The following is a 24242-nucleotide window of genomic DNA, read 5'->3' as shown; positions in this document are numbered from 1 at the left end:
TGGAACCACCCCGGGTTACAATACCACTGCTTATTTCCGTGACAGACCTTTGAAATCTCAGCTCATTATTTAGTAGTCGTTTAAAATCTTCTGCATTCCAAAAAAGATTGCACCAGCTGGAGACGTACCCATGCAAACTGCATTCAATTCTCTATCTGTTATGAGTAGGGATCAGTCCGGAACAGTCTGTTCTGTCTATTGGTCTGACAAGGATGGCGGGATTGCTATGGAATTTAATAGGTCTTTTCCATCTCTGCGTCTACAATTCCATTAATCCCATTTGCTGTGGATATTGCAGGAATAGTTTATAAGGTTCCAAGTCCTGATGATTACCTGGAATTATTCTTGATGAGTGGCTCATTTTAGCCTTTTGACTTTTTTTTAGGCAGGCTGAGGCACAACGGAATGGTCCTTGGATGCTAAACTGTGCAAGTTGAAATACCAGTGCTGCTTCTGGCATGGACTATAAATATGTAGTGGCATCCTGGATGCCAACTTTTACATGTTGCTTAGCGGTGTGCATTTTCAAAACTGAGGTTGAGGACTTCAGTCACTCATTTCAGAGTAGTGGGAAGCCAAGGAAATCACCCTCCCCCCCAAAATAATCTATTGTTTGGCTTTAAATATTAAATAATGCAGCAGCCAAGGGGGGTGCTTTCTCCTCCTTCCCTCTCCAGACAGTCAAACGTGTTCTCTTTTTTTTTTCATTCTGTTTCTTTTGCTTTCTGTTTCATTCTTTTAATCTTTTACTTGAGACTTTTTTATGATTTGCATTATTTGTTAGTTACATTACAATGCAATATTCATCTCAATCTGCAGTGTCAAGACATTGGAGAGACTCTAGAAATGGTGCAAATTAATCCTTAGGGAATTAGCCATCAAATCCCCAGCAGATTATTTAGATTATTTTTTTCTCATCTATTTCCTTGTTATTTTGTTCTTTCTTCTTTCCATTTCCTCTGTGCACATTTGGGATCTCTCTTTCCTTTATTGGTCCTTTCCTGTTGTCTGGCCTCTTCTTCCATTCATCCCCTCTTGTTTCAATCCCACTATTTACTCCTCTTTTCCAATTCTCTCCTTTCCCCCTCTCCTCTCCTCCTGCTCTCACTCTGGGGAGCTGTTTTCCTTATGTTGGGCCTGGGGGTGGGGGGCTGCTGTTGTGTTGGCCAAACAACCAGTGCACAGTTTCCTTATGACAAAATGAGGCATGTAAAGAAGGCATGTTGCACTGCCCCAACACTGGCTATGTAGAATCTATACAACCCTTGCAAGGATAGTGTCTCCCTGGAGGAAGATGATGTGGGAATGGACTTTCCCAATGTGAAAGGCAGACTGGTGATCACACCCCATATATGACAACCAGATACTGGTTATCCATTGACTTATTACTAGATATTTTCCATGAGTTATCAAGTGACTGGACCTGCTCCCACTTAAGTCAATACCAAAACTCCATTGACTTCAGTTGGGTCAGGACTGAGGCCAAATTGTAAATCACTTGAGTATTATCCCTGTCCGCATTCTAACTGAATTTATTTTATGTTCTTTTTTCTCCTACATGCCTCAGCACAAAACCCAGGTGATTTACTTTTGCAAGTAAAGTGCCTTTGGTGGGTGTTATCAAACAATATCTTTCTTATTTATCTCATCTTCAAAAGCATTTACATGGCATCCATCACTGGTGTCCAGGTACCTGTAGCAGTGATGTTTTTTCTGGTTTATTATATTCATATACTTGCCTGTCTCTAGGCGGTGATTAATCCTCTGTCCTACTTTTTCTGGATAAGGCAGCTCAAAATCAGTCCTTTTTACAGTGATGAGCAACAAGGAAACTGCAGAAAACAGAAATGAAACTGGAGGTCAAAACAGAAGTCTCAGGGATTGGGACAGGCAATGAGCAAGGACTTCTGTGGAGTGCTTTTGAGCGAGGAAGTAAAGCACTGCAGGGGGCAGTGGTGAAATAGGACAAAACAGGCAAAACAGGCCTGATCAGACACTCAGATCTCAGTTATTTTTTTCATTCTCTTTTTTATTTTCTTTCGCTTTCTGTTTTATTCTTTCAATCTTTTACAGGTCTGTCACATCTTAGGCACATTTAACATGTGCAATTTCAGCTTTATGCGGTCGGTAAAAACAAACAAAAAAAACCAACAACAACAAAAGAGAAAAATAACAGTTTAAATACTGTTTCTGTAGTGCGGGCAATTCCGCCCATCATTACACTCAATGTAACTTTGACTATACGCGATTTTCGCTTTAGGCGCTGACTGCGGAACGTAACCCCAGCGTAAGATGAGACAGACCTGTACATGCTCAAGTGACACAGAAGCATTAAAAACAATTAAATACAAGGTACTTAATTAATTTAATTAGATGCAAGCTACTTCTTTGGCCCTGATGGAATGGCAATGTCAGAGCATAGCACTGCGTCCCCCGCTGGGGACAGAGAGTGGAGCATCACCCCTTTACTGATGTTTCCTGCTACACGCTCTTCCAAATTGATGTACTTGGGCAGCCCTGAAAGTGCATTTTGCACGTGCAGCAGCTGAGCATGGACATGTTTAATTTTATTTCACTGCATTTCATTGCCCCTAGGTACTAGACATTTGAACCTTAACTGTGCTTGCTTTTGTAAATTAAGGTCACAAACTTACTATTTCTGAACTATCGTTTTTTCCTTGAGGCGTGTTTTTCTGGTGGTGTTCAACTCCCGTCAGTGTTTCGAGTGGTTTCCAGAAATATGCTATAATAATAATAGGCCTAATTGTAGAAGCTTCTTAATTCACGATGCAGAGCAGAGGTGAAAAAAAGTGCTCCCTTTCAGATTCTTCAAAAGGTTCTTTTTTAACAGTGACTTTGCTTTAAACAAAACTAAAGGTACATCCGTGATAGGGACTGAAAGCGCTAGTCAAATGCACTGTCAGCTGGAGTGGTGTGGCAGAGTTGACATTTTTGTTTAAAAAAAAAAGGTTTAATTAATTTTGAATGCCAAAAAGACACTATAGGGTGATCAGCAAAATGCTAACTATGCTAAACATCTTTCATAACAAAGACTACAAACACTGCAGATCTGCTTTCAATAGCAGTTACAAGGCCCCCTGCTTTCAATAGTTAATACCAAGGCCCCTCTCTCACCGAGGCTTAGCAGTAACAATCAAAATCCTATGCTTAGAATGTTGACACGCTGAGCACATTTCGAAAACCCCACATCTGTGTTCTCTATGGATGTTCTATTCTGTGTATCTCATACCCCTAGTCCAATCTAAATGTAGCATTTAGAAACACCGAGCTAATTACTGCTTTTGTCGCCTCTCCTGAAAAGTTGTTTGCAAGACCCATAGTGGCAATTTTGGTAATGCATGAGCTCCTAGACTCAGCAACTAAAACAAAAAGAAACTGGGATAGGGTGTAGTCCCTAAAGGGTCCATCAGCAAAGCCTTGGAAGGAAACCGAAAATGCAGATGATTAGGAATAAAATGGAATTCCAGAGAGAGATAAAAACGAGATGCCATGAGGAAAAATTAATATGCTGAGGATGTTGAATCCCAAATCTAATGGTATTATAGGGAAGGTGGAGGCAGAGGTGAACAGATCAGTTGAAAAAACTTTGAAAAATGAATACAATCTGGAAGCACTGTATTCCCAAAAGAAACATAACTTTCTTCTTCCCCTTCATCAAACTGAGAGCAGATGCACACGTAGGATCGCAGGCAGCAATCTGGAGACTTGCTCCAACCAACAGAGAAGTTACAGGGCATCTCTCTGCCTGTTCGGTATTATTACTTCAGGATTACGGAATCTGGACCTGAAAAAGAATGACAAAGTGGGTGAGTTGTCTCTATATCCCGGGACCAGCTCGGCTACAACTACCCTGCATGCCACACTGAAAAAGAATAGCAATGCTAACTTGATATCTAGTCTATTGATCCAGGCTCCTGAGATCCATTCATATTTCAGTCCTTTGCACTGATAAAAGGCTGACTGTTCTTAAGACACGACACTGCATGTTGGGTCGCCTGTCTAGATCATTAAGGGTTGGCAGAGGTGGCCTGATAGTGTGCAGCATCCCACCTAAGAGCAAGGCCCTAAGCCAGGGGGGCACGTGGAGTTGCCTCTTTTCAGGTCCTGATGCTGGAGAACAAGTTGGGTGCTAAATTTACTCACAGTGGCTTATGAGTAAGGCTGCGAGTCTGTCATGGATTCCGTGACTTCCTGGGACCTCTGTGTCTTCTGCAACTGGCAAGTACGACTGACCTCAGGGCCGCTGGAGCAGAGGTGGCCCTCAGGTGGCCCCTGGGTCAGCTGCACTGCCCCCACAACAGCGGCGGTCCTGGGCCACCCCCCGCCAGCAGCAGTGTATCAGTCCTAACCTGGCAGGGCTGTCCCCCACCAGCAGCAGCGGCGGTCCCAAGCAGTGGCGGCTGCCATGATCCCAGGCCAGCAGGGCCATCCCCTGCTGTGCCAGCCCTCCCTCCAGCAGGCACACCAGTGGGCACCCCGGAGGCCCCCCCAACAGGCACACCAGCAGAGACCCCCGCTCCAGAGCAGCAGCTGCACACCCGGAACCCCCCAAAACACCAAAGATTTAGTGAGGGCTATATAGGAGAAGTCATGGACAGGTCAGATGGCCGTGAATTTTTGTTTACTGCCCCTGACCTGTCCATGACTTTTACTAAAAATGCCCATGGGTAAATCTTATCCTTATGAGTTTGAGTCCGTGCAAGACTGTGAATTCCCTGAAACAAGCACTTTGTGCCTGTTGTTGGAGGAATCATTGCTGTACTGTTTATACATAGATTCTTGAATGGCAGATCAATAACAGAAGAAACTGTTCCTTGTATTCATCTACTCCTGCCTCACAGCCAGTGGCCCAGGCAGAATTTTGCCTGCCCTAGCCAATGGGATTTTCAACTGTATCTACTCAGCAGAGTGGATCTAGTTTTCTCTGGGATTAAAGAAGACCATACAAAATATAATACAATATATATACAAAGGGGTGCAAGAGGAGGGAGGGGAGAAAAGAGGATTGAGAGTGCTTATGACTGGATGATGAAATACACATAGAAGTGGCTGGGTGGGAATGGGAAGAGGTTTTATATATCTGTTGCAGAACTAGCAAAATTCTGCTTGCACATAGTCAATAATTTTTTGATTTGATGGACAAGTGAGATATGTTTTTCCCCACCATTATTATCCTGGTAAAGGGTAGCCAAGAGTTTTGGAACCAGAGCTAATGAAATTCCAGGACATTTTTGCAAGGCTTCTATATGTACTGAGTTTTCTATCCACAGTGACTAATTAATTTTTTAATAGGCAAGTGGAATATTCTTCCCTCTCACATCCTCCTCCCCAAAAAAGTATTGTCAGGATAAAGGGGGGACAAGTATATTTTGAAGATAGGTGAGTGAATTTTCAGGGCATTTGTGAAAGGCTTCTATATATTGGACACATTTTGTTCAGTGTATATAGAAAATAAAAACCAGAGACTCAGTCAATCTCTTTTACGTTAAGTAGAGGGTAGTGAATGTTTTTGTTATCACCTGCATTGGTGGTTCAGTGGTAGAATTCTCGCCTGCCACGCGGGAGGCCCGGGTTCGATTCCCGGCCAATGCAAGTATCGCTTTTTGCCCCTGCTTTCCCCAGAGTAACTTGGATTCAGTTCTTTTGCCTCTGCGGGTCTCTCAGGCGATGGGGATGGGCCCCCGCCGAGGACCACAACAGTTGAAGGGCCCCAGGGCTGCGCGCTCTGAGTCGGGCGGCCCCAGCGCCGAGCTCCGCCAGGAGGCCCCAGTGCGCGGCTCCGCGGGGCCTAGAGCTCTAGGGGCGGGGGCGGCCTCGGCGTGCGGCTCCGCCGGCGGGCAGGAGGCGGCGGGTGGACGAGATGGAAGTGTAAGGAGCCTCGGCGCGCGTGTAGGCCGCTCCCGGGCGCCGCGTGCGCCCGGCTGAGGGACCCCCTCCCTCCCCCCGCCGGCCGAGCGCCCACCGAAAGGGGACCCCCCTGGGGGTCTGGCTGGAGGGGGAGCTGGGGGAGCCCCTCTTGGGGGGGTCTGGCTGGAGGGGGAGGGGAGCCCCTCTTGGGGGGGGGTCTGGCTGGAGGGGGAGCTGAGGGAGCCTCTCCCTCCCCCCGCCGGCCGAGCACCCACCGAAAGGGGACCCTCTCCTGGGGGTGGGGGGTCTGGCTGGAGAGGGAGCTGCGGAGGGGAGCCCCAATTGTGGGGGGGTCTGGATGCGAGGGGAGCTGGGGGAGGGGATCCCCTCTGGGCGGGTTCGGCTACAGGGGAGCTCCTCTTGGGGCGGGGTCTGGCTGCAGGAGTGGGATGTGGACTTTAAAGGATAAGGGGACCCCCCCCCACCCCCGTTGTTTGGGATCTGTCTGAACAGGGAGCTGAGCATGGTGCGTGAGGTGTTTTCCGGGGGCTTCCCTTTCCGTTGGGGCTGACTGAGAATTTTGTGTAGGAGGTGAGATCCTGACCCCACAGGGCTGCTGAGGTGAGGTGAAATTGCCCCATAAACCTGTGGGAGTGAGGGTTCCCCCTCACCCATTTGCCAGCTGCTGCCGTGGCCAAGGTCAGGGCTGCAGAGGGTGGTGGTGTTTGCACTTTGACAGTGTTGTGTCCCAAAATCACAGGGGTCTGTACTCTGCCAAGGCTGAACCTTGACATCTAGTGCTTCCCATCACGATACCACATCAGAATAATTGTCTTCTGACCTCATCGGTGCTATGTAGTATCATCCTGCACTGATGCAGAATTGAGGTGGGATGCAGGACATGGCTGCAAAGTACTATGTGGACCCATGAAATATACGAAGGGTAGTAGCTTTGCATGGTGGGCGTAGTGCAGTGCTTTGTTGCACCCCAAATCTAATAATCATCTCACTTTCTCCCTGTGTAAATTTAAGAGGAACATTGGGGAGGCAAGGAGGCAAAATACTTTGAATATGTTAAAAACTGTAATTATTTAGGTATTGATACTCCAGATTAGGCCAGTGCTCTTGGACAGTTTGTTAACAGTTTTCTAATGAGAAACTGCATTTTTGTTTGCTGGAAAAATATTGCTGAAACATCTATTTGAGTAAAACACCATGCAAATAGTTTTAACCCTCTAATAAAACCATCCTTTCTAGTCAGACGTGCATGGACATAATATTCTCCCCATCTCCTTTCTCTGTTCTTGCCATAAAGTCAAATCCAAATCTTGCTTTTGAGGCTCCTTGGGGACCTTTATGCCTGCTTGCAAGAATGGAGCAGACTGGCACAGAGAGGATAGAAACATAATCTGCATGTACCTACAATTCGAAACACAAGAGGCAAGTCAAATTCTTGCCTAGCCTACAAACCTTCAAAGCAATTAAGGCAAACAAACAAAAATAAACAAAAACATGAAACAAAATTAAAAATCAAAACAAACAAACCAGAAAGTTACTACAGCAGAAGAGTGCTGGTTCAGGGCAGTAGTGCTAGGAACTCCAGCAATTTGTTGTATATCTGGGTGCTGTGTATGTATACAACACAAACCTATATATTTCTAAATAGACAGTAGTACGCACTTCCAAAAAGTTAAACTACCATTTTGGCAATATCTCTGACACACAAAATAATCTAATTTTTCATGTAATCTATTTTGAAGTTTAAAAATGAATTCTAGAGATAATTATTAAACTAGTCTTTATAGAAAGCAAGTTTCATAAATGTTGAGTTGTGCTGTTATCTACATACATACAGCACTGATTTCTGATAAATATGGGTATTAAGATACTAGAATCTCAGCTGATGTATGTCGGCATAGGTCCACTGATGTCAGTGAAGAAGCTAACAGTGTTCTATACCATCTGAGATGCGGTCTCTCCATTTGTATAATTAAAGCTACTTATTGAAATTCAGAGGTGGATACTGAAGAGGGGTGTTGTTTTTATTAAAAATATAGGACCGTATTCTGTCAGCCTTAAACCGAGTTGCACCTTTTAGAGTAAGGCCCCTGCCCTGGAAGCTACTGTACCTGGAAGGACGTCTGTGTATGCACAAAGCAATTAGCAGGATCAGGACATAAGGGGCTATTCAACATGTGACAGGATCTGGCCCATTGAAAAATTCCTACTCATTCCTTTGATGAATAGGACCTATCATAACTGAGGGTCTGATCCTGCAAACAAACACTTATGCACATGCTTAACTCTACAGCTGAGCATGGCTCCATTGATTTCAATGCAACTGCTCATGATAGTAAAGTTAGGTATGTATGTAAGTGGTTGCAGGACCCTGATCCTGCAGTGAGTCCGTGGGAGTGGACCTTTGCCCAGTGCTGAGACCCATTGAAGGTGGTGGGAATATTGTGCAGTCCACCCCATGTAGAACTCTCAGCCCTGTTGGGGCCTAATGAACAAACACCCCCATCTTGTTCATCAAGCAGTCCTTAGAAGAGGAAAATCTTCAGATAAAATTGTCAAAAAGCTCTCGAAATTCAAAGATGAACATTTGTTATATTCCTCCCCCTCTCCTCCTCCCCCCCAAAAAAAGTTCACAAAATGGTTTGGTTTAGAAATGGAATGTAGTTTCAATGTTAGAAGCATAAGGTGCCAATAATAATTTTTTAAAAATAAGGGCTCCCATACAGTAAAATAAATATTATTATACCAAGAAAAATCTTTCAGTAATATTTCACTTAGTACAGCAATTAAGGCCATTGATAACTCTTGAAGGGACTCTAATACATTACAGAGTTGGTGTTGAAATCAAGTGAGTTTTCCTTTTCCGTTCAACTCTGAGTCAGCGGAGTGCTATGTTTAGACATCTGATATAAAACTATATATCGAACTGATATAAAAAATAAAATAAGTTCTGGTATTTTATGTACATTCTTTTCTTTAAATCTTTTGGTTGGTTATTTTTTATTACCCATAAGAGGGCTGGGACTGATGTGAAAACTGAAATCTATACTTTATAAACGGTACCAGTTTTTCATAAAGAGGTAACTCAACTTGAATAAGCACACTAACAATAATGTTTCTATTGTATTGTTCAGTTTAAAATCCTACTAGCCTGGCAAAATATAAAATGTTGAGAAGATCCAAGGTCTGGATGGGTTTAGGTTTGGCACACATTGGTACATGAAAAGAGTTTAAGCCATTGTGCCCTAAAAGGCCCTGAACTGTAGAGGTGTACAGTTTTAAAAACAAACCAATCCTTTGACTTAAATGTAGTTTAAAAAGACCCACATCCTGAAAACCTTGTGTTTACTGCACATAATCATCTCACTTTTTTAATTGGATGATTTTATATGTGATTCTTCCATGGCATTATTATTATTTATAACAAAGAATGTCCTCATCCATAAAGATTTCTGTGGCGATTGACTGAATGCAAAGATTCCAAAGAACTGCATTTACCAAATAAACAAAAGTGATATGGTTCGTAAAACATGAATGAAAACTGATGTGTGTGTGTGTGTAAGCTTACTTGCTGAAGATTCTCTCGAGTCAGCTTAGGAGGTCCCTTTCATTTAAAATCAATAATAGCACCTATGGAAGTTTGTGGAAGGCATTTAGCTTGTTTGAATGTGATGAATGTGACAGTTCTATTCAAACAGTTGACTACTTGACAATACATTCTACCTTTTTATATGGTGCAACACAGACCTCAGAGAAAAGCGTTTTTTGTGTGTTTTGTATGGTAACTTTCTGTTGTTGTTACTACTGTCTGTTTGCTCAGCAGAATGTATTGTGCTCTTGGCTAGTTTTTCTACATAACACTTATTTATTTATTTTAAAAAATAAAATTACAGCATCCTCTACTTAGTTAGGGCATGCTTAACTCAGAGCAAACCTGTTTAGCCTAATGATAGTGAATGTCAATGATTCTTGGTTAATTGGGATAGAATTATTATACGTTTCACTTAATAGGGAAGCATTTGGTGGGAAGCTCTAAACTTCAGTCTGCTAGTGTAGAACTTGTCAAATAAACATTAAAAGAACAAAATTAAGATGAAGTGCAATGAATTTTATTTTATTCTTTCATTTGTATTGTGTACTGTATATTTTTTTCTTTTTTATAATAGTCTTCTGTAATGGTTCTGCCTATCACTCTTCACTCAGACAAAACTTCAGGGAGTTTTATCTAATCCTGGAGTAATGGGGCAGGTTCTTAATTAGGATGATAAGCCATTCGTTGGGGTGTCCCAGTTCAGAGGATTCTGTTGTGCAAGTTAAACACTTCCTGATGCATTGTGGGCTAAGTTGTAGCCAAATATTTTTAAACAGTTAGTTTGTGTAATAGCTGCATTTGGAGTGTGCAAAAATAAGTAACTCCGAAAGACAGCAATAGCCAGAAATTATAGAGGATTTAACAGAATTGTGATCCTGAAGATTTTATAAAAAAAAAATCTCAGAAATTAACAAGAACTGTTCCTTTTTTTTTTTTTAGTGTCCACACAGATCAGCAAAGAATAGAGAATAGATTTTTGACAGTTTCATTTGAGACATGCATAATTTTTTGTTTTCCAGGAAAGACGCAAATGCTGCATTGCTGAGTAACTTTGAGGTAAGTTTATTTGTACCATGATTTTAAACTGACAATTTATACTCCTTTTGATGTCAATGAGAGCATGTCCTGGTCCAAATACAAATAATTTCTCCAGGGAGTTGTAACCAGGGAATTAAGGAGATTTGTGTATAACTTTTGATTTTTCACATTTGAATTTTTTGTTTTTATAGGTTTGGTAAAATGGGGTCTATTTCTGGCTTTAAAGGGGACCTAGACAAGTTCTTATTCTACTGTTTGCATGGTGAATGTGAGCAGAGTTTGATCCCAAATCTGTGAAAAAACAAAAAAAACCCAAACCCAAATATTAGTGTTGTATGTGTGTCCTCAAATCCATGAGAAAATAGTCCTTCAGAACATCAATAATTTTAATGATTATCTTTTTTCTTCTCCCACATTTTTATGTTACCAATTTGCTGAATACCCTTACTTTGTTTGTATGCAGTATTCATAACCTGGGGTCAGATTCTCTTTTACACCAGTTTTACATCTGGGCAACTGCCCTGGTTTCTTTGCAGTTATACTGTTCTCTCATCAGGCCCAAAATCTTTAAAGTTGTCAACTTTGTGCCTGAGGAAAGTAATGCATAAATGGACATTTTTAAACCAGTCTTAAGACAGAAATGAATATACAGCCAAGAGAATGATACATGAAAATAAAAAATTAATCCTACAAAAAGTGGAAACATGGACAAATTACTAAGGATGAGTACAGAAGAATAGCGTGAGCCTGTAGAGATAGAATCACAAAGGCTAAGGCACAAATTGAGTTACTCCTAGAAAAGGACATAAAAGGCAATAAGAAGCGGTTCTATAAGTGAGTTAGGAGTGAGAGAAAGATGAAGGAAAGTGTAGGTCCACTACTTAGTGGGGAAGGAGAGTTAAGAATGCATGACATCAAGAAAGCTGAGGTGTTTAATGCCTATTTTACTTCATTCTTTGCTAATGAGGTTAATAGTGACCAGATACTTCACACAATTAATATTAACAACAAGGGGAAAGGTGCATAAGTCTGAACTGTGAAAGAACAGGTTAAAAAATGTTTAGCTAAACTAGATGTATTCAAGTCAGCAGGCCTGATGAAATTCACCCTAGGGTACTTAAGGAGCTAGCTGAAGCAATCTCAGAACTGTTAGCGATTATCTTTGAGAACTCTGGCAGACAGGTGAGGTCACAGATGTCTAGAGAAGAGCAAACACAGTACCTATCTTTAGAAAGAGGAACAAAGAGGACCCAAGCAATTATAAAGCAATCACCATAATATCAATACATGGAAAGATACTGGAACAAATTATTAAACAATCAATTTGTAAGCACCTATAGGATAATAAGGTAATAAATAATAGCCAACGTGGATTTTCAAGAATAGGTTGGTCTGGTATGATTTGACTGAGTTAGTGACCTAGTAGATGTGAGGGAACTGTAGACATAATATATCTTGATTTTAGTAATGCTTTTGACACGGTCCCACATGACATTCTTGTAAGCAAACTGGGGAAATGTAGTCTAGATGAAATTACTATATGGGTGGTGCATAATTGGTTGAAAGACCATACTCAAAGAGTATTTAATAATGGTTTACTGTCAATCTGGGAGGATATATCTAGTGGGGTCAAATGGGGTCAGTCCTGGGTCCAGTTCTATTCAATATTTCATTAATGACTCGAATAACGGAGTGGAGAGTATGCTTATAAAATTTACGGATGACACCAAGCTGGGAGGGATTGCAAGCACTTCGAAGGACAGGATTGAAATTCAAAAGGATCTTGACAAATTGGAGAATTGGTTTTAATTCAGCAAGATGAAAGTCAAGAAAGACAAGTGCAAAGTACTACACTTGGGAGGGAAAACTCAAATGCAGAACAACAAAATAGAATAACTGTTTAGGCCAGGGGTTGGCAACGTTCGGCACGCGGCTCGCCAGGGTAAGTACCCTAGCAGGCCGGGCCAGTTTATTTACCTGCTGACGCGGCAGGTTCGGCCGATCGCAGCCCCCAATCGCCGCGGTTCTTTGTCCTGGGCCAAAGGGGGCGGTGGGAAGCGGCGCGGGCCGAGGGATGTGTCGGCTGCGGCTTCCTGCCACCCCCATTGGCCCGGGACAGCGAACCGCGGCGAGTGGGGGCCACGATCGGCCGAACCTGCCGCGTCAGCAGGTAAATAAACTGGCCCGGCCCGCTAGGGTGCTTACCCTGGTGAGCCGCGTGCCGAACGTTGCCAACCCCTGGTCTAGGCAGTAGTACTGCTAAAAAGGATCTGGGGTTTATGGTGGGAAAAGCTAATATTATTCTGTGGTGTGTTAATAGGAGTCCTGTATGTAAAAGATGGGAGATAATTGTCCCATGTTACTCAGCCCTGGTGAGGCCTCATCTGAAATATTGTGTCCAGTTCTGGGTGCACATTTGAGGAAAGATGTGGACAAATTGGAGAGAAGAGGATAGGAACAAAAATGACAAAAGGTTTAGAAAATCGGACCTAACAGGAAAGGTTAAAAAAAAAAGTTGGCATATTTCATCTTGAAAAGAGAAGGCTGAGGGGAAACCTACTAACTGTCTTCAAATATAGTTGCTATAAAGAGGAGGATGATCAATTGTTCTTCATATCCACTGAAGATAGGACAAGAATGATTGGGTTTAGTCTAAAGCAAGAGACATTTAGGTTTGATATTAGGAACAACCTTTCAACTACAAGGATATTTAAGTACTGAAACAGGCTTCCAAGGGTCGTTTTGAATCCCTGTTCTTAAAAACAGGTTAGACAAATACCTGTCAGGAATGGGCTTAGGTATACTTGTTCCTGCCTCAGCACGGGGCTGGACTAGATGACCTTTCAAGGTCCCTTCCAGCCCTACATTTCTGTGATCAACTGCTGAATCCATTTTCATGTTGCAGAGAAAAACAGAATTAGAACTGGAGGAAATCTTTGCCAAAAAAAATAAAATAAAATAATCAATCCAGATGTTTTCTGAAACGGCTGCTACTAACAGGGTCACTATTTCATGCTTAACTTGAACCATCCTGCAGCTCAGAACTCTCTGCAGTACCTACTGAAATTAAAATCAGTGCTTTAAAAAAAAAGCTCTTTGTAAGTCTCTTACAGCTTGGTTTTAAAAGATCTTGGAGTAAGTCCACACTACAGAAAAAATGTCTTTTCTTAACATGGTAAAATCTCAGTAATGGCAAATAGTTTGTTGTTTGGAAATGTGTTAGTGGGCCAGGTAAACTCTAGAGGGGAGCCTAGGGTTTACCTTGACCTGCTAACACATATGAGAACTACAACTGCCTTGTCTTCATTATGATTTTACCATGTTAGTTAAGAAAACACCATTTTTTTTCTTAGTGAAGAGAAGGCCTTACTGAGCCTTTTTTTACAGTCTTCAGAGTGAAAATGCCTTTTTGGTGATGGTAAGATGGAAATGTGACATTAGTATGAGGTGCAAATTCAATCAGATAACTTGAGGATTTCAGTGCTTTTTTTTTTTTTTAAAGGCTTTAAAAACCATACATTTTTCTTCAGATTATTTCCTTGCTGAAGTTTTGAAGTTAGATATCCATTTCATCCTGATTTTGAGCTAAGTCTTGAAGTGTTTGACGAGGGCAGAGTATGCCACCTGTCAGTCATTAGAAGATCTTTAATGAAATATTTGGAAGGAATCTTATTGTTTAAGAAATAGAAAATAGCCCATGGTTTTATGTCAGAGGATGTAAGTGTGGTATTAAATATTTATTTAAAAAAATCTACCATCTCAGAATGGAAAGCAAGAAGTATGGAAGAAATTATGGCTTGCTGCAGAATGAGACCTTTCCAATACTTCTCTGTATTCCTTTTCAACATGCCAGGATGTTATGGTAATATTGGGTATGGATCCTACCTTTCATGTACAAGAAGAATTCTTGCATTGTGTAAATCTTCTGGCACCCCAGAACAAGGGCCCAGTGCAGTGACGTGCTGATCACTTTGCAAGATCGGACCCTTAATTATATGCTCTAAATATCTGCACTTATTAAAACCACTTTCTGTCCCTCGGTCTGTGCCATCATCATCTTAGCCTCAATGCCTCCCCACTATTGCCATATATACCCATATGTGCTGAGTGAGAAAGTGAAAGGAAGTGGCAAATGGAATTACTGATGAGACTGCTCATTCACCATTTCCCTTTCTCAGCATAGTTGTCTCAGCACATATAGCTTTTTAATTCTTTTCAGGAAGGGATTTGCAGTGTCTGCAGCTGTAGGCATTTTAAGCACATTTTTCAGCACTCTTCTGTTTACAGATTCCTCTAAAACTAGTATCCTCTTTCTCTTGGGCTGCTATTTGTGCCTTTGTTTCTCTGTATTGCAGCTTGACGAGGGTGTCTAACTCAATCAGTGCCAAGCTAATATTTTGCATTAAAAATGTCTGAATGAAGCACAGGACTGTGAGTCAAGAGATCTGGGTTCTATCCCTGATTCTTTGAAAGATTTCCTTGGGCTAGTTGCTTCACCTGTTTGTGCCTCATTTTCATCATCTGCAAACAACACTTGCCCGTCTCAGTAGTGTATTGGTACGTACTGTGGTATAAAGTTAATGTGTTCACAGTGTATTGAGATCCTCAGGTGGCAGGTGCTATAGATGTGCAAAATTATAGGAAATGATATCCCACATAGGATTAGGGCTAGTCATGTTTCTCTTGACCACAGTTAGAAAATGCCAAGTAGTGTTGAAGGAACTATGCTGACGAAGATGAAGGCAGGGGGAATCTTGCACAATATGCTTTCTTCCCTATCTCCTTCTATAAGAGAAAATATTACAAAAGAGTAGTGCATTGGTTAGAATAAGTAAAGTGTAAATGCAGCTCTAATTCACTTTCCCTCATTTAACCTGATATTTATTTGTATGTAGGTTTGTGGAATCAGTGTCCTCTTTCAAGTCCCAGTTTGGTTATATTTACTTGTACTCTATTTAGTATATAAAGACTGCACTTTGTTTGAAGATCAGTTATAGCAACATTTGCTGTAATGGCAGAGTTACTGGTAACATTGCTCATCATATTTCATTGTAGTTCTATGAACCAATTTTTACAATAATTTTTACAAGGCCATGGGATTTATAAGTGAAATTTGAGTGGGGCGTGTTAAAAACTAAGGAAGCAGAAATAGAAGAGTGTCCATTACTTAGATTTTGTTATCAGCTTTGAACATATTGGGAGGCATGAGGTGAAGGCGCTCACAATAAGTGCACAAGTAGCCAAGTTGTTCCCAGGCAATGCAATTGTAGTTTAATACGGATCTGTGGTTAGGGATCCAGAATTTAAGGCAGCAAGCAGCATTGCTGTTAAAGTAAGTTTAAAAATTACAACAGACAATTCAGAAATGGGGCACGTAAGCAGTATTTATTTTTGGTCTATTGCAACCTTAAAAATAATACCATCTGCTACTCTGGGCCCAAATATAATGAGTACAGTATAAATGCTTAGATAGAGAAAAACTGTTCTTTAACTAAATATTTAGAGAATTCTTTTTTAGACTTAAAATCTACTCCCTCTTCTGAGCTCATTAGTGACGCGCCAGAATGCCTTATTCCAGGACAATATATGCATCAGAAGAGACTCTTGGTATCAGGGCATGGAGACTCTTGGTATCAGTGATGACCCGTAAGGATGCATTTGCGGGGGCTCTCTGTGAACACAGAACTTTCACAGAGTATAAAAGGAATTTTAAATAGATGATTTAAAACATTTCTGTACTGAATGCCTCCCACAGCCTGGCTGGGAGCACTTAAGCATGTGAACCACTGAAGCCTAAGTGCTTTGCTGCATTGGGGCCGAAAAGAATAACAGAAGTTGTCTTTACATTTTACTACAGTTCTGACTGTCATGCAAGAAGATGTAGCAACAGTGTAGTAGGTTTGTCAATACTTTATTTTAGAAACTGAAACATAATTTAGTTTAAAAATTCTTATTACATAAAACATCAAATAGTTAATTTCATTCCTACAGTTTTGAGCATTCAAAAACGTGGAGATGTCTTTATTACTCTTTTTTCAACAATATTGCTGCTTGTATTTATTTTTTCTAAGGAACTCGTGTACTAATAACATCTATTGAGGTTTTTATACCATACTTATCACTGTGGCATCTGAGCACCCTGCTAAGCTGATCCCAGAAATACTTACTAGTAAGCATAGTGCTCACTGCAGGCAGCCCCACTGAAGTGAATTTATAGGAGCACCACTACATTTAGTCGTGTTTGCAGCATCAGGCTCTAATTTTGTAGGCTTGTTACAGAAACACAATTGTAGGGCACACATTCTTCTTGCACCTACAGCACACTTAAGTTTCTGTAAAACAGAATATTTTGAATATTTTTCTTTTAATATTGTAGGTTAATCCGTATACACACATTACATACTATAACACAGGGCCATATCCTGCAGCCGGTATTCCAGCAACAGGCACACTGATTTCAGTGGGAGTTTCAATTGAGAACTGCAGGGTGTGGCACATAGCCAGCAGTTGCACGGAATAGAGTTAAGTGGCTGATAGTTTCATTCTGGTAACCACTTTTTCCATGGGGGCTTTTGGGTAAGGCTTCAACAAGTGCTGATAGTCCATACAAATATCTACAGGCTTTGGTCCAACACTTCCTACATCTTTTTGTTCAACATACACCTCTACCCCGATATAACGAACACGAATTAGGATATAACACGGTAAAGCAGCGCTCCGGGGGGGGCGGGGATGCGCACTGTGGCGCATCAAAACAAGTTAGATATAGCGCAGTTTCACCTATAACGCGGTAAGATTTTTTGGCTCCCGAGGACAGCGTTAATATCGAGGTAGAGGTGTAATTCAAGACCAATAACCATAATTTAGAATGATCTGCTGTCTCATCATTTCTTGTATACAAATAATTTTTCCATTACCAAAATGTCTCCATTTTAATCCCACAGTCAGTCACTAGTAGGGCAATCTTTTGTAGTTGATTGGTAATATTTAATAACACATGTTTAAAACATGGCAGTAGAAAAAATGCTAAACTAGTTCAAAAAAATCTTTTAATTTTTTTTTCTTTTTAGGTGTTCCAGTTACTTACCGATCTTAAGCAGCAGCGCAAAGATAGTGGAAAACACAAACAGAGCTCTGGCCAGCAGAATCTGAACACTATCATGTACGAAGTGAGTAGAGCTATAGCCCTTAGCATCCTAACAGAAGTCAGAGGCTGGCTTGTATCACAGTGTTCATCATTTACAATCACACATGCAAAATTGTCTTGGAATTTTCCTGCTCATGAACTTTGTTTCAGTAAATACATATTTGACTTTTGTAATATAACTTTCCTCCCCAGAAAATCTGAAAGTGGTGCTTAAGCTGCGCGCGTACAGCACAACTGAAATACAGCTGGAAAGTGCTGGCTGGCTGGTGTGCACCATCATGGAGGAAAGGAGCAGTTTTGGTCAAGGACACAAGGACAAACTCCTGCTCTTATGAAAATGGCCAAAGGATTTTTAATGTTTATAGAGAGCAGACAGGCTGTGGCTCTGGTTTTGAGGTGTCATTCAAAAGACCTCAACACAGCAAACTACATTCAATATATTTTTAAGCCTGCCAGCACATGCTGCCTGTATTTGAATCCGTACTTCCAGGGAGGCTAGGAGTTTCAGACCTGAGGTTTAGAACTCACATGGTCTATAGATTTCTCTGTTAAAAACAAATAAATTAAATTCTCCAACTAAAAAAGAAACTACTGTCTTGCATTACACAGTCTAACTAAATTATACATTCAGTCACGGGTAAATTCAGTATTAAATATTTGATGTGTTGTTAGAAAAATCTTTAAAACTATTATTTACTGATCGTTAACATGATGGGATGGTTCTGAATATCTTAAATTAGCAGCTTTATCAAATGTAATTACTTAAAAAAATTGTAGTCTGACCTCTGGTGGCCGTGGAAGAGAATTGTCTTTAATATCAGCATGGTTAATACTGGGCCAGTTCCAGCTTTCCTGGCCTGCATGAATTGATTGCTGGGGAACTATTCATGCGAGCAAGATTTCATCCAGGCTTACTTTTTTTGTTTGTTTTTTGTCTGAAAGGACAAAATTGCAATTTATAAGCCTTAGATTTGATAAAACAGAAGTTTACAAAAATCTAATTTAATTTTACATTGAGATTTACTATCTCATTCTGATGTGTTTCAAATATATGGGGCAAATGACCATTCTGTGATTATATTTATGTCTAAACATAATTTACAGTTTAACTCTTTAATTATATTGTTGCCAGTATATGAAATGCTTTCACATGCATTTTGCCATTTAGACATTTATTTGTGCCAGTAGAAAGAGAGAGACTAATTCTAGGTGTACTTGCTTTAGGTACTCAACTTAATGGAATTATTTCTGTCCATCACGCATACAGACTCACAAGTTTTGCACATGCATGTGCCCACTGGTATTGCAGTTGCTGGATCTATCTTAGTAAACAGGAACTGAATTTTGATGTGACCCTAATATGACATTTTTATACTTTTAATTGATTTTTTTAATGGAAGAAGCAGCAGAGTTTTGAAAAGAAATCATTATAGAATTGAAATAGCGCTGTGTTCCTCTAATAGAAAATGGTATTTTAATGGGGAAATTGGTAAATAATAGTAATGTTTAGTATGTTTGTACTTTTTTATTTCAGAAAAATGCAAGAATTCTCTGGAATCCTGTTCTGATCCCAGCTCCTTATAGTGGGTGTTTTTCAAGCAATGCCCACAAAAGCTCATAAGTTATTGTCAAATTAAAAAGGGAGCTGTAAACTGCAGTCTGCATATACTTATTTAAAACTAAAGCAGGGATTCTTCACCAAGCCTTCCATTTAGTTAGGATGACAGGCTCGGATAAGTTGAAAGATGTATTATCTGTCATCTTGGATTCTCATTCATTTAAACAAAGAAACAAAGCATAACATATCCTTTAAAGCGTATGTTAGTGTAAAAGGTCAACAGAGCAGGGAAGTGAATTGTCTCACTGAAAATATCTGAATAAATTACTACAATATCCTTGCAAAGTTTTTTTTTAATTGTGATCTGCATAAATAACTTCTGAGCTCTTTGGGAAAGCACTGCCAGATATGCTGATTACAGTACTCTTTCAGCTGTAAAAGATGAAAACATCCTTATGCTGGAAGGCTTTGTTTCAGTTGTGGAGCTCAAATGAGCTATTTATGGCCTGGCAGTGAGAGTACCATTGGCACTGAATTCATGAACACTTGGCAGAAAATAACTTTACATGGTCCCAAGGATGAATACGATAAGGTTCTTCTTCAATTCGGTTTTAACAACTGGATGCCTTTTTAAACAAGGTTTTGAAATCCTCTGTATTGTTAGAATTATACATATACAAAACATTCTAAATCTCTGATGATGTTAAAAATACCTTGGTCCCAATTTGATCTGCCAGTTAAGATATTTCATTCAAATTAATAAAGAAAATGTGTTACAGGTGAATACTCTTTGAATTGCATGTGTTTAAATGCTTAGCACTAAAAAAGGACCTTTCATCCATACACTTCAGTGCACTTACAAATCTGGGTAGATATTATCCCCATTTTACAGATGGGCAAGTGAAGTTACAGAGAGGTCAAGTGATTGTCCAACACTACAGAGGGAACCCTCAGAGTTGGGTTAGAACATAGGAGTTCCTGTCTTTCAGCATTAGACCGTGTCTCTCTGTATGGGCCAACTTCAGAAGGGTTTCCTAGATAAGTGCTGGCATAATTGCCATCACATAATTACTTTTTTATATACTGCCTGTTGCTTACACTTTCAGCAAAAATTAATATGATCTTCGTGAATCAAGGGAAATCCAAATGATTGTGCCAGCTATGACAGCACATTCTACCTTCTGAACGACGTTAAAGAACTAAGTTCCCCAGTCAGACTTCTCTCAAAAGGAGTGAGGAGATTTTTCATAAAATAACTTGTTTCATAGAGATCTCATATGACTCAAAGCAAAAATAAATGTGTAATAATCTGTTTTTTTCCAACCTTGTGCAGACATTGAAATACATATCCAAAACACCATGCAGATTCCAAAGTCCTGAGATTGTGAGAGATTTCCTCATAGCAATGAAAGGCCATAAACTAACCAAGTAAGTAAAGATCTTCTTTTGAGTACAGGTCTGTCTCATCTTACGCTGTGGTTACGTTCCACAGTCAGCGCCTAAAGCGAAAATCGTGTATAGTCAAAATTACATTGAGTGTAATGGCGGGTGGAATCGCCCGCACTACAGAAACAGTATTTAAATAGTTATTTTTCTCTTTTTCTTTGTTTTTTTTCTTTTTGCCGACTGTGTAAAGCTGAAATTGCGCATGTTAAATGTGCCTAAGATATGACAGACCTGTATGTGTATAAGAGTCCATGAGAATATTCAAAACCAGCGCTACATAAAAATAATGTAATAATTTGTCTGCTTTTGCTTAACTTGTCTAACCCAGTTCACGGAAAAATGAAGGACAAAATTAAAATTCTCATCCTTTTTTCTCAGATGAACACCTACACACATGCACATTTGCTTTAAATGGATGCTGTTTGCCAAAGTTTTCTCAAACTGTTTGTCTTATAGTGTTCAGCATGAGTTCTCATAGTCAAAATGCAAAGAAGTATTAAAAAATATGTTTGCTGAGGTAGAAACTATGTGAGGTGGATGGATTTTCAGCAAAATAAAAAGGGACGCTAAGAAAAACCTCAGTGTGTTGAGTCATCTTGCTCATTTCTATCCTCAGAAAAATAACTCCATTCCTAAAAAAAATTGATGTCTCCCCAGCAAAGAATAGGCATACTAGTGTGACTGAACATAAGATCCCCATAGAGATGTATGGGAAATGTGTAATCTGTTGAAGAAACTAATTCTTGCCTGAGTCTGTGAGTTGCGGATGCTCAGCAGCTTCCCAGAATTGTACCCTCTAATTAATTAATTAATGTTCAGCAAATTAAGATATTTCTTTTCCCCTTTCTGTTTTCCTTGGACACTATAGGTGTATCCTTTGTGATTTCCAGGAAATCTGTGTTCACTTGAATAAACACCCAGACAAGAGCCATAGTCTCTTCTGGGGAATTCAGAGTGGAAGTTTGACTGGCTTCCCTCATACTTCCAACAAGCTTCAAAAACATTTTTTCTCTTAGGCATTAGTGTGAATGGGTATTCCTAGTGCCCGAAATGGGTAGGTCTCCTGCACACCTCATCAAACTGTGAGTGAAGCCTGTCAGAAATTTTCAGACTCATGAGAACTGGGAGGAGTGAGTCAATTTTTCCCCTCTGCGTAGCTTTAATCTGTTATCTCTTTCCATCCTGCCTTTTTCAAACACAGCTTTTCACAAAGGCTCAGTTGTTTCTAATCCACTTGCTTAACACCACAAGGGAACAGTGTACTCCACATGGATTCTCTGACCACTTTTTTCTCCTCTGGAGATTCCATAAAGAAATCTTGCTCTGGGGAGAAGACTAATTTGGTTCTGTCCCAAAAAGACACATGTTAAGATTATCTGTCATATACAGTACTACAAGGGAAATGCTTACTTCGTTGGAAACAGCAGTAAGTTGGGCAGAAAGAAAATCCATTCAAGCCTTTTGTCTTGTGCCCAGAGTATTAGCAACATTTTGCGGATAATTTTGCATCACACTCCGTGTTGACATTGAGGTACTAGTACTGAGAAGCCACCTGACTTTAACATTAATACTGTCATTTTTGCTTGTGCTGCTTTCATTCGTTTCAACTGTAGTCAACATTAATTGCCCAGATAGTATGCCAGCATTGTATCCTACAATGGAGTACTTTACATAGATCCTGTAAACCACATTCATGCAACAAAATTGAAAGCACTCTGGGGATTTCTGAGCAAATTACATAATCTAGGAGGACAGTTTCACCTTCAAGCATTCAGACAAGCTCTCCTAATCCCTTCCAGGTCTGAGGCGGAAGTATTAGTGTGTATGAGAAGAGTCTTTACTATAAAGAGCTGACACTTAAAGTGAGAGAGTTTTTCCTGAAATCCCCATGACAGTCATTTTCTTGTGTAGTCAGCAAGCGTCACTGAATTATATACTGTAAATTTCTCCCTGTGCTGAAATACAGGGTCAGTAGTTTGATATTGTGACTAGAGTTAGATGAGGTGTGAGTTATCACCAGTCCTCTTTGGATTAGCAATAAATTGGGTGATGAAACAGACAACACAATGCATTGTGGATGGTGTAAAATGAGTTAGCAGAGATGAGTTTCATGATCTTGACTTCGCCGATGATACTGCTTTACTAAGTATGATGTGGAACAAGAATGATTGCTCTTACATCAAAGGTAGAATAGGAAGCAGCAAAAATGGAATTGAAAATAAATGTGGAGAAAATCAAGATTATGAAGGTAAGAAACTGGACAACAGATGCGAAAGTGTATGAGGATGGAAAAGAAATTAAACAGGTAAAAAGAGTTCTGTTATCTGGGCAGTGTAATGACGTTTGAAGGTGGCTTTGCTAAACATATTCATGCAAGATGAGGAAAAGCAAACACCATATTTTGAAAAGATGAACAACATCTGGTCAAACAGAAGCCTCCCCGTCAAACTAAAGAGAAGATGATACCATGTGAATGTGCTGAGCATGCTACAGTATGGAGCAGAGACTTGGCCAATGGCAGAGATCAGAGGCTTCCCATCACAGATGCCTGTGGAAGAGACAATACATTTTATAGAATAATAAAATAACAAATGTGAGAGGAAGGGAGCTGACAGAGCAGGACATGTTAGAAAATATCATCAAAGAAAGAAGGTTCAGATGATTGGGAGAGGTACATCATATGGAAGATGGGAGACACACTAAGCAAACATTCAGCTGGGTATTCGAGGGAGGAAAGAGAAAGTGAGAAAGGACAAGAAAGAACAGGCAGAAGACAGTGACAGGAGGATCTTGGATTTGCTGGGATCACCAGGGAAAAAGTACCATAACTGGCAAGTGATTTAGTCCGTGGAGGAACTGTACTGTCTGATGTGTCAATGGCACAGGAAGAACTAAGGTATGCAACTCAATAGAACTATGTGAGAATGAGAAACCCCTTTTTCCATTTTATTGCACCTGTTGAACACTAGGGGGAACTGTTATATAGCAGGTTACAAAGTAGGAGCTGTGTTAGTCTGTCTCCCCAAAAAGAACAGGAGTACTTGTGACACCTTAGAGACTAACACATTTATTTCAGCATAAGCTTTCATGGGCTGCATCCGAAGAAGTGGGTTGTAGCCCACGAAAGCTTATGCTCAAATAAATTTGTTAGTCTCTAAGGTGCCACAAGTACTCCTGTTCTTTTTGTTACCTAGCAGAATTTTAGATGGGTTTGTTAGCTCAGGTGTTGGCTACACTTGCAAGTTAGAGCTCATTAAAATAGCTGCCACAAGTCTTTTCTTATTCCTCATAGTGGCCTTCCGGGATCAGTGGTCTGGTCTGATCTAAATTTCTCATTATTACTGCTGTGCTCAGTGATGTTGATGCATTTTCCAAAACACACTTGTTGGGCGTTTAGCGATCCCTGTGAATTTATTTTTCAGTCCTCTTAAAGAGAGAAAGAACAAAGCAGTAAAATACACTAAAACAATTTAAAACCTCTAGTTTTTAGTGCTTTCAGCCAGTTGGCTTGCTAACGGGCAGTTTCAAAGCCATGCAAATACCTAACTCACTGATACTGTCTGACATGAGCTGTA

At 40.3% G+C, this 24242-nt stretch overlaps 1 protein-coding gene, 1 long non-coding RNA gene and 1 other non-coding gene across 5 annotated transcripts in view; 2 read left to right on the top strand and 1 right to left on the bottom strand.

Moving 5' to 3' along the window:
* Positions 1-1572: 1572 nt before the first annotated feature.
* LOC117867509 lies at positions 1573-5618 on the bottom strand. The gene is made up of 3 exons (XR_004643423.1): positions 5541-5618; positions 2655-3805; positions 1573-1832 (listed from the first exon to the last, which is right to left on the bottom strand). It is a non-coding gene; the product is annotated as an uncharacterized LOC117867509 (long non-coding RNA).
* The window catches only part of CRCP (CGRP receptor component), a 45287-nt gene continuing 26584 nt past the window's right edge, over positions 5540-24242 (top strand). Inside the window, exons 1-4 of one of the 3 annotated variants that reach the window (XM_034752609.1) lie at positions 5540-5610; positions 10498-10534; positions 17587-17685; positions 20555-20649. In XM_034752609.1, the coding sequence (XP_034608500.1) occupies positions 5609-5610; positions 10498-10534; positions 17587-17685; positions 20555-20649 (233 nt within the window). In that variant the 5' untranslated portion in view covers positions 5540-5608. Of the gene's footprint in view, positions 5611-5745; positions 5890-10474; positions 10535-17586; positions 17686-20554; positions 20650-24242 lie in introns of those variants that run through there. The other 2 variants (XM_034752608.1, XM_034752607.1) reach the window with 2 other exon arrangements.
* On the top strand, positions 5543-5613 carry TRNAG-GCC. The gene has a single exon. It is a non-coding gene; the product is annotated as a tRNA-Gly (tRNA).

This window comes from Trachemys scripta, chromosome 18, assembly GCF_013100865.1.
Source record: "Trachemys scripta elegans isolate TJP31775 chromosome 18, CAS_Tse_1.0, whole genome shotgun sequence".
In the NCBI taxonomy this organism is placed as follows: Eukaryota; Metazoa; Chordata; order Testudines; family Emydidae; genus Trachemys; species Trachemys scripta.
This window is presented reverse-complemented; position numbering and strand designations above follow the sequence as displayed.